Consider the following 13,615-nt stretch of genomic DNA (forward strand, 5'->3'; position numbering starts at 1 on the left):
ATCTTCCATCAAATTCCTAATTTAAAAAATACCACCTATTAACTATATGATCCTTTTTTTTCCCCCACCAGAAACCACTGAAGAAGCTGCAGGCTTTGGCAATTCTTATTACCAGATGAGATTTTTTTCAATCCTACACTGATTCAAATTAAGGAGTAACGTATTATTTATTACTGAATGAGAAACACAAAATTAACACAAATGTCTATTACAGAAGTATAGAATAGCTGAATTTGTATTATTCAGCTAATTTTCAATAGTCTATAGTGATGTTTTACATCTGAAAATGAAAAGCCACAGAAGGCTTCTTAAACAGAAGCATAGTTGTAAAAGGCCAATTGAATTTGGTTATAACCAACTTTTTTTGTTTTTTGTTTTTTGTTTTTTGTAGAGGAAAGGTCTTGCTCTTTTGCCCAGGCTGGAGTGCAGTGGTGGCATCATAGCTCACTGTAACCTTGAACTTCTAGGCTCAAGTGATCCTCCCACCTCAGCCTACCAAGTAGCAGGGATTATAGGTGCTTGCGACCCTTTCCAGCCTAGCCAAGCAAATTTAAAAATTGTAGTTTGAAAAACATTTTCCTTAAAGTATCTATAAATCACCTTTATGGAAAAAAACAAAAATACAAAATCCATGTATAAGTGGCTAGTGGGCAGGCTGTTATTAGTTTACCTTAAATAAGCAGCATAAAGCACATCTTAAAGGAGGTGAGTCCAGAAGAAATTTGGGGAAGGTCAATGGTATGGTTTGGCTGTGTCCACAACCAAATCTCATCTTGAATTCCCAAGTGCTGTGGGAGGGACCTGGTGGGAGGTAACTGAATCATGGGGAAAAGTCCTTTCCATGCCATTCTCGTGACAGTGAATAAGTCTTACAAAATCTGATGGTTTTATAAAGAGGAATTCCCCTGCACAAGCTCTCTCTCTTTGCCTGCTGTCATCCATGTAAGATGTGACTTGCTCCTCCTTGCCTTCCACCATGATTGTGAGGTCTCCCCAGCCAAGTGGAACTATGAGTCCATTAAACCTCTTTCTTTTGTAAATTGCCCAGTCTCAGGTGTGTCTTTATCAGCAGCGTGGTAACAGACTAATACAGTCAATATTAAAGAATCATACTTGCATTTATGTAGAAACATAGTTAATTAACTTTAGTTGCTAAGGTCTAGGAAAATGTTAGTATTTATTTGTTGTCATAAGCAGTATGACAAATCAGTTAGGAAACAGTCCATTAAAAATTTCAAATCATTTTATACAAAATGTAAGAGTCAGGCTGGGTGTGGTGGCTCGTGCCTGTAATCCCAGCACTTTGGGAGGCCAAGGTGGGTAGATCACTTGAGGTCAGGAGTTCCAGACCAGCCTGGCCAATATGGTACCCTGTGTCTACTAAAAATACAAATTAGCCAGGCGTGGTGGCGCACATGTAGTCCCAGCTACTCAGGATGCTGAGGCAGGAGAATCACTTGAACCTGGGAGGCGGAGGTTGCAGTGAGCCAAGCTCGCACCACCACACTCCAGCCTGGGTGACAGAGCTAGGTGCCTTCTCAAAAAAATAAAAATTAGAAAAACTAAAATGTAAGAGTCAAAATATATTGTTACTAGGAAGTCTATAAATTCTGTAAAAATTTACATTATAAACCTATAATTTTTTACTGAGTAAAGATTAAAAGAGGTAAGTACAAAAGAGGTAATATACAAAATCACTGTAAAACTATAAAACACTACAAAAATTATTAAGTAAAAATATTAAAGTATGTGAAAGAATATGTTCAATATAGTACTCAGAGAGTTGTAGAGGCTTATCATTAACAGTTATCTTAACAAGCTATTATTGGCAGTTTTCTTTTCATCCTATTTCACTGGTAAAACTTATTCTTTTTACCTTATCGAGTACCGTAGTCAGGTGCTCCTTACAAGGCAAAGATTGGAACAGTTCTATGCACAATAGAGATGATACTGCATGAGGAAGCAATCGGTGGATGATAATAGGAGATGTGGCAATTCCAAAAATGAGTATTAGTGGAAATTCATGGAGATGTTGACTAGTTTTGAAAGAAAGACACAAAAGTGAAATTTATGTAGCAAATATATTTCAATACATCATATTTCAAGATAAGACAAACTTTAGTTTAATGCTTACTTTATAAGACACTATTAAGGATTATCATTGCAAATACTAAAATTTTCTAAGTCTTTCACTTTCTTCTTTCAAACAGAAAAATAATTACTTCCCAGACAGTCTAGCTCTGAAATTAATCTCTTAATAAATCCTCTCATTTTATAATAAGAACAGAGAGGTCCAGAAAGTTTTCCTGAAGATTATACAATCTTTTTTCTTTTTTTTTTTTTGAGATGGAGTCCTGCACTGTCACCCAGACTGGAGTGCAGTGGTATAATCTCGGCTCACTACAACCTCCGCCTCCTGGGTTCAAGCAATTCTCCTGCCTCAGCCACCCGAGTAGCTGGGACTACAGGCACGTGCCACCATGCCTGGCTAATTTTTTAATTTTAGTAGAGATGAGGTTTCACCATATTGGTCAGGCTGGTCTCAAACTCCTGACCTCATGTGATCCACCCACTTCTGCCTCCCAAAGCGCTGGGATTACAGGCGTGAAACACTGTGCCTGGGCTGAAGATTATACAATCTTAAGTGTTAGAAGAGGTGTTAGATACCATTCAATTTAATCTCTCATTCAAAGTCTGAGCCCTATCTATAGTCCTCCTCACTTTTGATGGCTAAGGTAGTCATTAAGTCTAAGCTCCAAAAAAACACAGCTTTTCTGTCACTATTTTGTACTGTGTACTTTCCCCAGCATGCTAAGCAGTTCAGTGCTAGCATTAAGAGAAGTCCTAGGATCTGGGCTGGGTGCGATGGTTCATGCCTGTAATCCCAGCATTTTGGAAGACTGAGGCAGGCAGATCTCTTGAGGCCAGGAGTTTGAGACCAGCCTGGGCAACACGGCAAAAGCCTATCTCTACAAAAAATACAAAAATTAGCCGGGCATGGTGGCATGTGCCTGTAGTCCTAGCTACTTGGGGAGCTGAGAAGGGAGGACTGCATGAGTCCAGGAGGTGGAGGTTGAAGTGAGCTGACATCATGTCACTGCACTCTAGCCTGGGTGACAGAGCCAGACTGTCTCAAAAAAAAAAAAAAAAAAAAAAAAAAGGAAACTCCTAGAATCTAGAACTCTTAGAATCAATGAGGGAAAAAAGATCCTATCAAAGTAGGAATTTAAAGTACATTAGTAAATTAGCCAGGTGTGGTGGCTCATGTCTGTAATCCTAGCACTTTGGGAGGCCAACAAAGGTGGATCACCTGAGGTCAGGAGTTTGAGACCAGCCTGCTAACATGGTGAAACGCTGTCTCTACTAAAAATACAAAATTAGCTAGGCATGGCAGCGGGCACCTGTAATCCCAGCCACTCGGGAGGCTGAAGCATGAGAACTGCTTGAACCCAGAGGCGGAGGTGGCAGGGAGTCAAGAACCCGCCACTGCACTCCAGCCTGGGGGATAGAGTGAGACTCTGTCTCCAAAATAAAATAAAAATAAAATAAAGTATACTAGTAAATTATTCAACAAAATATATAGCTTTAGTCAAATGTAGCTATAACTATTAAAGCAAGTTGACATATAGAAGAGGCCAAAATAAATTTCATCCTAAAAAATACACCATGGAAAATGCATGTCACTGGATTTTAAAATAAGAGTTCATTATTTCAATTCTGAGTCTCCCATGATTGCTTTGAAGATGCAATGCAATCATGAAAATAGTTTCTCACTAGAAATATTATATAAATGCAAGATAATGTTATTTAGAAGACACTTTTGCTTAGTAAAACTGTATGTAACTCACAGCATCTAAGGATGGATGGGTATCAGAAAATAAGACCTAATAAAAATCTCAACTTGGCCAGGCGCGGTGGCTCACTCCTGTAATCCCAGCACTTTGGGAGGCTGAGGCAGGCAGATCCCCTGAGGTCAGGAGTACAAGACCAGCCTGGCCAACATGGTGAAATTCTGTTTCTACTAAAAATACAAAAATTAGCCAGGTGTGGTGGTGGGCACCTGTAATCCCAGGAGGCGGAGGTTGCAGTGAGCCAAGATCATACCACTGCACTCCAGCATGGGCGACAGAGCGAAACTCCATCTCAAAAAAAAAGAAAAAAACAAAAACAAAAACCTCAACTGGCGTAGTTTATCTACTTAATGGGTGAGTAAGAGACAGTCAATCTTGGTGAGATAAACCATATTTAACACTGTCTTACCATGTCAATTTAAAACTGGCTAAATGTGCCTTTGATTCTCATTCTTGGCTCAAAAAGCAAATGGAAAATCTGATAGGAGGTCTCTGAATATTCAATTATAAAGAATTTGAATACTTTGATTTTTATCCAGTTGGTATTAAAATTAAGATTATACTTTTCAAGTTAAAAGTAACACTTTCTTAAAAAGGGAATTTTTCATAAAAGCCAGGCGATATACCATCTACCTGCTGATGATTATGAAGTCTTGTAGTACTTTTGTGGCAAAGCTTTCCATATCCTTCAAGATAACCACAACAGGAGGAGACTGCCATTGGCTAGAAGTAGTCCTCTTTTTGCTTGGCATTTTTGGGTCTGTCTTCTTTTAAACCATTGCAGAAAGAAAGAGTTAAAGGTAAGCCTCATCACTCAAACAATGTTATAATGCCACATGTTGACATATCTCTCTTTAAATTTCACAAGAACACTGTTTTTTTTCTTACCACATGATAAATAGAAACTCAGGTTACTAGAATCTTTCTGTGTCTGACATGGGAATAATAACCAAGAAGAAAAAGGTTCAGCAAAACTCTATAATTCATATGAAATATTTATATTTTCTGCTAAGGAAATGACAGAAAAAAACATGGAAGAAGAGAACATTTTCTACAAAATTGATTTTTCGATTAGTAGAAAGTTATATTCTGCTTTGCTTTACGGTGAGAACTAGTATTTTTAATGAAAAAAACATAATGAATAGTAGTACTTGCTACTTTGTCACTGTGAAATTTCAAGCCTGAAATGGATACTAGGTATCATCTGGTCCAATCTCAATTTTTAAAAAGATATCTGACACAAACTGAAAGTAGCATTTGATTTCTGGAAAGTCTAAAATTGTGGAGCAAATAAGGTATTCTGGTTAAGTATTAGACATAGTTTAGTCCCTATATAAGGCAAAGTGAAACTTCACTTATGATGATTTCAGCAAAAATACTGATTGGAAAATGTAACCACAGTATTTTTTTCCCCATACTGTCTGGGTACATAGCACCATAACCTAAGACTATGGTTTTAGGACGCAGTTACCTAGTGTTAACTTAGGTTATTCTTTTTCACCAGACTGTCATGGTAGAATGGAACTTCTTTTTATTTATGTTTGTTGAACATACTTTACTTAAAGAGCACTGATTCCCTAAGAACTCTAAACATAAAACAAATTAGATTTTAGAAAATCCATGATTACTCTTCATTGAACTAAGCTGACAGTGGATACTAGCAGCATGGTTCTACCGGATAAAGCAAACACTGAGGAACCTAAGAGATAATATATTAAAGTTATAGCTATTGTCACAGAGATGGAACCTGCAACAGAGGCAATTCCTGATGCTCTGTTTTTGTCATTAGAGGACATTCTCCCACAAATATGTCCTTGTAAAAACCTAAGCACTTACCAGGAATTAGGCTACATACTAGTAAAAAAATTTTTTTAATTTGAGTAGTATTAGAAAAATAGCTACTTTTAAATTAATACCTAGTGCTGCAGAAGCATATCCTTGTTAGATCAAAACAGTACTATGTCTAATATTATTCCAAGCCACATCAATCATATATCAATTTCCTTGGGGGAGAAAATCGTCAGTTTATATCTACCTGTGTGACAGTCATATACCAACTGGAAAGTGAATCCATTGAATAATGTGTTTTTCTTTGGGTGACCTGAACACTTTCCTCCTCTTTGGATTTTATATCTACACAGCAGTCCATCAACTGTGAGACCAACTTCTGCAAAAAATGTTTCATATCTGTGGAATATAAAAAGTAAGAAAGCTTATCTCTGCCTCTTCTATAAATAAAACCAAAGCTCTTGAAACTTCTTGATCAGTATATTACTCTTTTTTGGTAGAATGTGTTTTTTTATACTTACCATCAATATAGCTAATATAACATTTAACATATTAACTATCGATGCTCATTAGTACCTGCATTAATTCAGACTAAGACTAGACCAAAGCTTATGTATATTATCAATATTTTTTTTTTTTTTTTTGAGATGGAGAATCACTCTGTCGCCCAGGCGGGAGTACAGTGGCGGGATCTCGGTTCACTGCAACCTCCACCTCCCGGGTTCAAGCAATTCTCTTGCCTCAAGCCTCCCCACTAGCTGGGATTACAGGCACGTGCCACCATGCCCAGCTAATTTTTGTATTTTTTAGTAGAGACGGGGTTTCACCATGTTGGCCAGGCTGATCTCGAACTCCTCACCTCATGATCTGCCTGCCTCGGCCTCCCAAAGTGCTGGGATTACAGGCGTGAACCACTACTCCTGGCCACTTATGTATATTATCTATAATAAAAAGGTCACATAAGCAAATGTGTAGACAAGCAAACTATAAATTTTAGGAATATGTATTTAAATTACACAGAAAAAGAAACAGTTTTCAAGGTCCCTAAGAAAAATCAAGTGTCATATGAATTATTTTACTGATTATAAATCTTTCATATAGCCATTTTAAAAGATGCCTTTAAGGACTTCTACTTAATTTCAATCAGTTTATAAATATGAAAGCAATATAAGTACATAAATCTCTTTTATCAATCTAAATTCAAACAAATTTTACTACATTACGGCCAGGCATGGTGACTCAAGATGTAATCCCAGCACTGTGGGAAGCCGAGGCAGGACTGCTTGAGCCCAGGAGTTCCAGACCAGTCTGGACAACATAGCAAGACCCAATCTCTGTAAACAACAATGAACCCCACAGTGTAGCTGAGCATAATGGCAGGCACTTGTAGTCCTAGGTACCAGGGAAGCTGAGGTGGGAGAATTGCTTGAGGCCAGGAGTTCAGGGCTGCACTGAGCTATGATCATGCTACTGTAGTACAGCCTAGGCAACACAGTGAGACTTGTCTCAAAAAAAAAAAAAAGAAAAGAAAAGGAGCGTGAACACTCTTTATGATTTCATGGGTTCACATGCTCAGGATTAGCTCTGTCAATGGACTATTTTTTACCATGGTGGCTTTTCAAAGCAGGACAATAAGATGATTTATGGCTGAAACATAAGCCCATGTAGTCTACTCTCTTTTGAGATGAACAAGAGCTCCTCATTCCCCAATTCTCAGCTTTCCGCCCTAAGTCTTTCTACTTATTAAACGTTTCACTGGGTTAAAGAACGCATCTCGCAAAATGCCTGGACTGCTACCGGCAGTTAAGCTGATAGGGCAGAAATGGGTCAAGAATAAAGACAGCAAAAGGACGCAGAATTCTATAATAGTCACAATTACTCTGAGAGCCCCCAAGCCTAACCCTGCCCAAAACATAGCACTGTGCTCTTTCCACCAATAAAAAGGGATAAAGAAAGTCTGAAAAAGAGAGAAAAGGATGAAAGAAGTCCGCAACATCTCACCAAGGTTATTATGGCATTTATATTTTACCTGGACAATCTTTAGCTTGCAATGAGACTACATATGGTGTGACATTATTCTGAAGGGCCTCTGTTAGACTTCTGAATGTTAAATCGTGATCTGTGACATTCACACCTATGAGATAATACATCAATATTATATCACCATTTTTATTAATAATAATTTAATGACAAAAGCTATTTAACATATCAAGCACTCACAAGTAAAAACATTTAAAAAAATGATTAATGACAGAAACCAAGAAAATACACTATATAAATGAGATATCCATTAACAATAGCTATCCAAAGGCATGCATTATATTTGTCAGGAAAGATATTTTGCACAATTCCTCTTTCAAACAAATTACTGGGAGGTGCACTTGAAAACTTCTTTTTTTTTTTGAGACAGAATCTTGCTCTGTCGTCCAGGCTGGAGTGCAGCAGCTCAATCTTGGCTAACGGCATCCTTCGTCTCCCAAGTTCAGGTGATTCTCTTGCCTCAGCCTCCTGAGTAGCTGGAATTACAGGTATGTGCCACCACACCGGCTAATTTTTGTAGTTTAGTAGAGACAGGGTTTCACCATGTTGGCCAGGCTGGTCTCAAACTCCTGACCTCAAGTGATCCACCCGCCTCAGCCTCCCAACGTGCTGGGATCACAGCCGTGAGCCACCGTGCCCAGCCAACCCTTGAAAACATCTTAGAAGTAATTTCATTGCTTTGTCAAATTCATAATAAGCTCTTTAAGGAAATTAAAACTAGCCAGGTGCAGTAGCTCACGCCCATAATCCCAGCACTCTGGGAGGATCACTTGAAGCCAGGAGTTCAAGACAGGCCTGGCAAACGTGGTGAGACCCTATCTGTGTAAAAATTTCAAAAAAGTAAAACTATGGGTTCTTTTGCTATTTATGGAATCCCTGGTTTTCATTTCTGCAAAGCAGAGTTTCAGGGCACCGCATACAGTTACCAAATTTTTGAGTGAGAACTTTCCCACTACTTTGGAAAAAAAATTCTGTTAACTGGTATCTTCCCTAACATAACCATCTGTGATTTCTAGAAAGTCATTTGGTGCTTAGGCAGATGGCAGCAGCAGTCACTTTCAAACTGCTTAAGAGTTACAGTTGCAAAACTTTCATTGCTTGGAAGAAAAAGAAAAATTTCAGAATCATCCATGCCAGCAATAATAAACCATTTTTTTTTCTAGGAGAGCCAAAGAATAAAAATATTAGCAGACTATTTTTTAAATGGATATTGAAAATAGAAAATACCAAAACTATTCCTAGCATGCATTATGGTCTATGATTTTAATAATGCATCCCTGAACAAATTTAGAAGTTCCGTAAAACACTGGTTTATCTTGTCTTTCACCGATTGGCTATAAGCTATTTATTACTAACATTATATTTGTTATATTTATATTATAAAACAATGAACTTGTCTATCACAAACAAGATAATCAACAGTGTGTTTAACTAGAAAAATATTCTCCTCAGGCCATGATTTTAAAACATTCTTTCCATTAGCTTGGTACAAGTGGGCCATCATGGGGCCTCAGTTTTTCATCAAATGGCGGAGTTTTTAGATGTTGCATTGTAAAGCTGGTCCACAGTATCATAAAAATAATTCCCTTGAGTCTTATGAGTGTGGTCCTGGAACTAGCAATATGGGCATCAGCTGGTATCCTGTCAGAAATGTAAAATTTCAGGCCCCACCTCAGACCCATTAACCAAAATCTACATTTTAATATGATCCCTGGAGGTTATTTGTGGGTACACTGAAGTTGAGAATTAATTCCTTATCTCAGAGCTAACTAGCATAACAAATCTTGAATAAATTGAAGGAGAAATTAAGAGCATGTTTGGAATCCAAATAAATTCAACTTTGTTTTCAAAGGGAATGAAGAAAATTTGCTAACATTACAAAGAAATTTTTTCCATTGTACTGGAATCCAAATGTTTGGTAAAGATGAGATATTAATGATGGCTATTTAAGTACTTAATTTACAACCTGCAACTTGAAAGCAATTTATGTGCAATTCATCCAAACACCTCCTTGTAGGCAATTAATATGAATATAATGAAAATATCTAAGATTGAAAAACTATGCACAGGAAAATAAAATTAAGGTCATAGAGTAATTCCATTGAAGATACGACTAAAAAAAGTCTGAAAACCAAATATACTAACACTGGTAGTTTCTTTATTACCAAATCTCATATACTCTTGTATCTACAAAGAAAGAGTAAAACAAATGTATTTTCCCTTCTGACCAAAAGTTGGGGAGAACATTAGCTAGATAAATTCCTTTTAATTTACAAACATATGACCATCTATAAAGATATAAGGAATTTTTATTGGTTTTTGAAAATATGTAAAATAAACTATAGTTGGTTTAATTGTATAAATAAAAGAGACAGAACAGGCTCATCAAAACAGGTCCTTCCACTATTCTCAACAATAAAAAAAAAAAAATTAAAAAAACACAAAATACACAGAGATGCATGCATGAACAAACATACGCATATATACCAAGAACAAGAGCAGCAGTTGGAATTTCTCTGAGTTTTATTTGACCGGCCAAGTCTCTTGAATTCTTCTGGAATGCAGAATGAGATTTTTGCAGAAATTCAATTAGACTGTCAAACAAGTTTTTATTTAATTCCTCTTGTAGTCGCTACAAAGAACATACAAAAACTTATTAGAAATAATAATCTGATGTCTTTCCTGGTTTTGGGAAGAAAATTGTCATGGATTCAATGATGCAAAATGATCAAAAGATGAACCTAATTAAAAAATGTTTTTTCCTTAAATCGCTAGTAATTAGTGCTTTGGGTTCCCCCATTAAAGATTCCCTCTCAAGCCTCGTCAACAAAGTGAAACCTCATTTTTACAGATAAAAAGACAAATTAGCTGGGTGTAGTGGTGTACGTCTGTGGTCCCAGCTGCTTGGGAAGCTGAGGTGAGAGGGTCACTTGAGTCTGGGAGTAAGCTACAGTAAGCTATGATCATGCCACTGCACTCCAGCCTGGGTGACAGAGCAAGACCTTGTCTCAAAAAAAAAATATATATATATTTACATATATTTATATATTATATACATTATTACATATATGTTATATATTTATATATCTGACTTAATGTCTCATATATACGACATTAAAAGGTTTGGATTTTATCCTATGGGGAGTACCACTGAAGGGATGTGAAGTAAAGACATAATTGGATCAGGGTTAAGAAGGGTTAATCTGACAACAGTGTTGGAGGAGTTGCCTGGAATTGGGCTGCATTTGCCTTGAAGAGGGTCTTTTCTAATTTGGCCAATGGTGTCAGGGATGCCAGTTAGGAGGGCATTATGACAATCCAGATTAAGAAATGAAGAGAGCCTAAACTGGAAACCACAAACTCAAATACCTTGAAGGATCACATGGAATACAAGAACGAGCAAAGCCACTAGGTGTAAATCAGTAAGGACTGGTAGACGGCAGTAATAAACTGGAAAGTACATAACCTTCCCAAAGGCAATTAAAACCAAAACTGTGCAACAACACTGTGTTGGCCAAAAAAAAAAAAAAAAAAAAAAAAAAATAAGCCATCAGCCTAAAATACTGGCCCTAAAGCTACCAATTTGCTATGGTGAAGAAATTTTTCAGAGCTGGAATATAAAGATGAGAAAGTGAAGGAGTTTAGAAACAGCTTGATTTCACAGTTGTATACCTGAACGGATAATTTAAGAGAGTCACCATTTGAAAGCTCCTTGCCTTAACAGCTATCATAAACATCTGTTCCACTCACAAGAAATATGATTTTTTGTTTTTGTTTTTGAGACAAGGTCTCTCTCTGTTGCCCAGGCTGGAGTGCAGTGGTACTATGTCCGCTCACTACAACCTCCACCTCCCAGGCTTAAGTGATCCTCCCAACTTAGGCTCCTGAGTAGTGGAATTACACGTGCACACCACCATGCCCAGCTAGTTTTTGCAGATTTTGTAGAGACAGGGTTTCACCAACTTGCCCAGGCTGGATTATGGTTGTTTTTTTAAGGATACACAGGTTATGCTTGACCAGTACTTCCTATATTTCATCAATACTCTTGTAAACTGGTAGAAAGGAAGATGAGAGGTAACAAAAATGAGAACTTAGGGTGTTACAGAAAAGTTATTAAAAAAAGTATTCACCTCATTTTCAGATTTCATCTGCTGCCATATCAACTGATAAGTTTCGAATCGAAGCTTACTGTCCTCAGGTTCATGTTTCCCTTTGTTAAAATAGTCCTCTAAAAACAGAAAGAAATAAGTCAGTTTCTTTTTTCCTATAATAGCATAAGTTATAGATCTTATGTGCAAAGTTACACAGTAAGTGACAGAAGTGGAATTTTTTCATTTTTTGAAGACGGAATCTCACTCTGTTGCCCAGGCTGGAGTGCTGTGGTACGATGTTGGTTCATTGCAACCTCCGCCTCCTGGGTTCAAGTGATTCTCTCCTGCCTCAGCCTCCCGAGCAGCTGTGACTACAGGCACGTGCCACCATGCCCAGTTAATTTTGTATTTTTAGTAGAGATGGGGTTTCACCATGTTGGCCAGGCTGGTCTCAAACTCCTGACCTCAAGTGATCTGCCCGCCTTGGCCTCCCAAAGTACCGGGATTACAGGTGTGAGTCACTGCACCTGGCCTTAATTTTTTTTTTTTGTATTCATCAAAAATATATATTTGGGGACAGATAACATTCAATATCCTCTGTATTTCATTTTATTTATAATCTTTTATTTTTACCATATTAATTGTATATTTAAGATTAAAAATTTCAATCTTTCTACTGTATTTTTATCATTTGCTTTTGAATTTCTAACAGTTTTTATTAAGTGATTTTTTGCTTTGAGTTATATACACTTAATAATATTTTCATTATTTGCTGTTATTCTACAACCTCGTATGCTTTGCTTCATAATTTGCTTTGAACTCTACTGAATGACTTACTACTACTATTCTTATATTTTTGTTCCACTGACATAGTTTAGTCCAGTCTTTCATTTATTCTGTCTGTATATTTTTATATCCTTTTTGAATGTTTTCTCCAAATGGTTAGCTATTTGTGAAAATACTATTTATTGCCTGGCTTTCAAACTTTTCAAACTATGATCCACATTAAGGAATACATTTTACATCATAACCTAACACAATACACATGAACAAAAACTAAAGTCACAAAAAACCACACTCACCCTTATTACGTAATAGCAAATGTTTTCTTTCCTGTTTTATATAAGTATAATCATAGTCCACTAAATTGATTTCATAACTCACACATGGATTATGACATTTGGTTTGAAAAACCCTCATTTATTGTATAATCCATTCTTCTCCCACTGATTTGGCATGCCCTTATAGTCTAAATACTTATATATACTTTGAACTATTTTTGAACTTTTTATTTTGTTCTACTGAATCCAGCCCTATTCCCCTACCAGTCCTGAACTGTTTAAACTATTATGGCTTTGTATGTTGTACATTTTAGTATCAAATACATTCAGGTCTTCCTCCCATTGCCCCCAAACATTGTTATTCTTTTTCAAAAAAATTTAAGCCATTTCTTCAAATTAATTTTACAGTAATCCAGTCACTTCTCAAAACTAGTTGTATTGGTATTTGACTAGATAAAATAAAATTCAGATTGATTTGGGGAAAAATAACATCTTTAATAAGTTAAAAAATCCCCAACCCCTGTATCATAGGTCTCTTCTTTTAATCAAATATTTTAGATTCCTTATAGTTTTCTACTTTCCCTCATGTTTCTTGTTGTTTACTGCTCTGTATTTTATTTTAACAACTGGAGTGTTCACGATGCTAAATTTCTGCTGCTAAAATTCTACCACCAAGTTTTAATGTTAACTGAGAGTTTTTAATAGAAATTCACTTAATGTTAAGTAACTACTTTCCTAATCACGGTTAACTCAGAATTTTTAGCAACTATTGATTTTTATCAAA

General features: G+C 36.6%; 1 protein-coding gene across 5 annotated transcripts in view; it reads right to left on the reverse strand.

Annotated features, from left to right (window-relative positions):
- Nucleotides 1–13,615, reverse strand: part of ORC3 (origin recognition complex subunit 3) — a 73,305-nt gene that overhangs the window by 50,241 nt on the left and 9,449 nt on the right. For 3 of the 5 annotated variants that reach the window (XM_010387963.1, XM_010387962.1, XM_030928980.1), the window contains 6 exons: nucleotides 11,810–11,907; nucleotides 10,167–10,311; nucleotides 7,669–7,773; nucleotides 5,887–6,038; nucleotides 4,485–4,618; nucleotides 1,877–2,036 (listed from right to left, as the gene is read on the reverse strand). In XM_010387963.1, coding sequence (XP_010386265.1) covers nucleotides 1,877–2,036; nucleotides 4,485–4,618; nucleotides 5,887–6,038; nucleotides 7,669–7,773; nucleotides 10,167–10,311; nucleotides 11,810–11,907 — 794 coding nt within the window. The remainder of the gene's footprint in view (nucleotides 1–1,876; nucleotides 2,037–4,484; nucleotides 4,619–5,886; nucleotides 6,039–7,668; nucleotides 7,774–10,166; nucleotides 10,312–11,809; nucleotides 11,908–13,615) is intronic. The other 2 variants (XM_030928978.1, XM_030928979.1) reach the window with 2 other exon arrangements.

The sequence above is a fragment of the Rhinopithecus roxellana genome, chromosome 4, assembly GCF_007565055.1.
Source record: "Rhinopithecus roxellana isolate Shanxi Qingling chromosome 4, ASM756505v1, whole genome shotgun sequence".
Lineage (NCBI taxonomy): Eukaryota > Metazoa > Chordata > Mammalia > Primates > Cercopithecidae > Rhinopithecus > Rhinopithecus roxellana.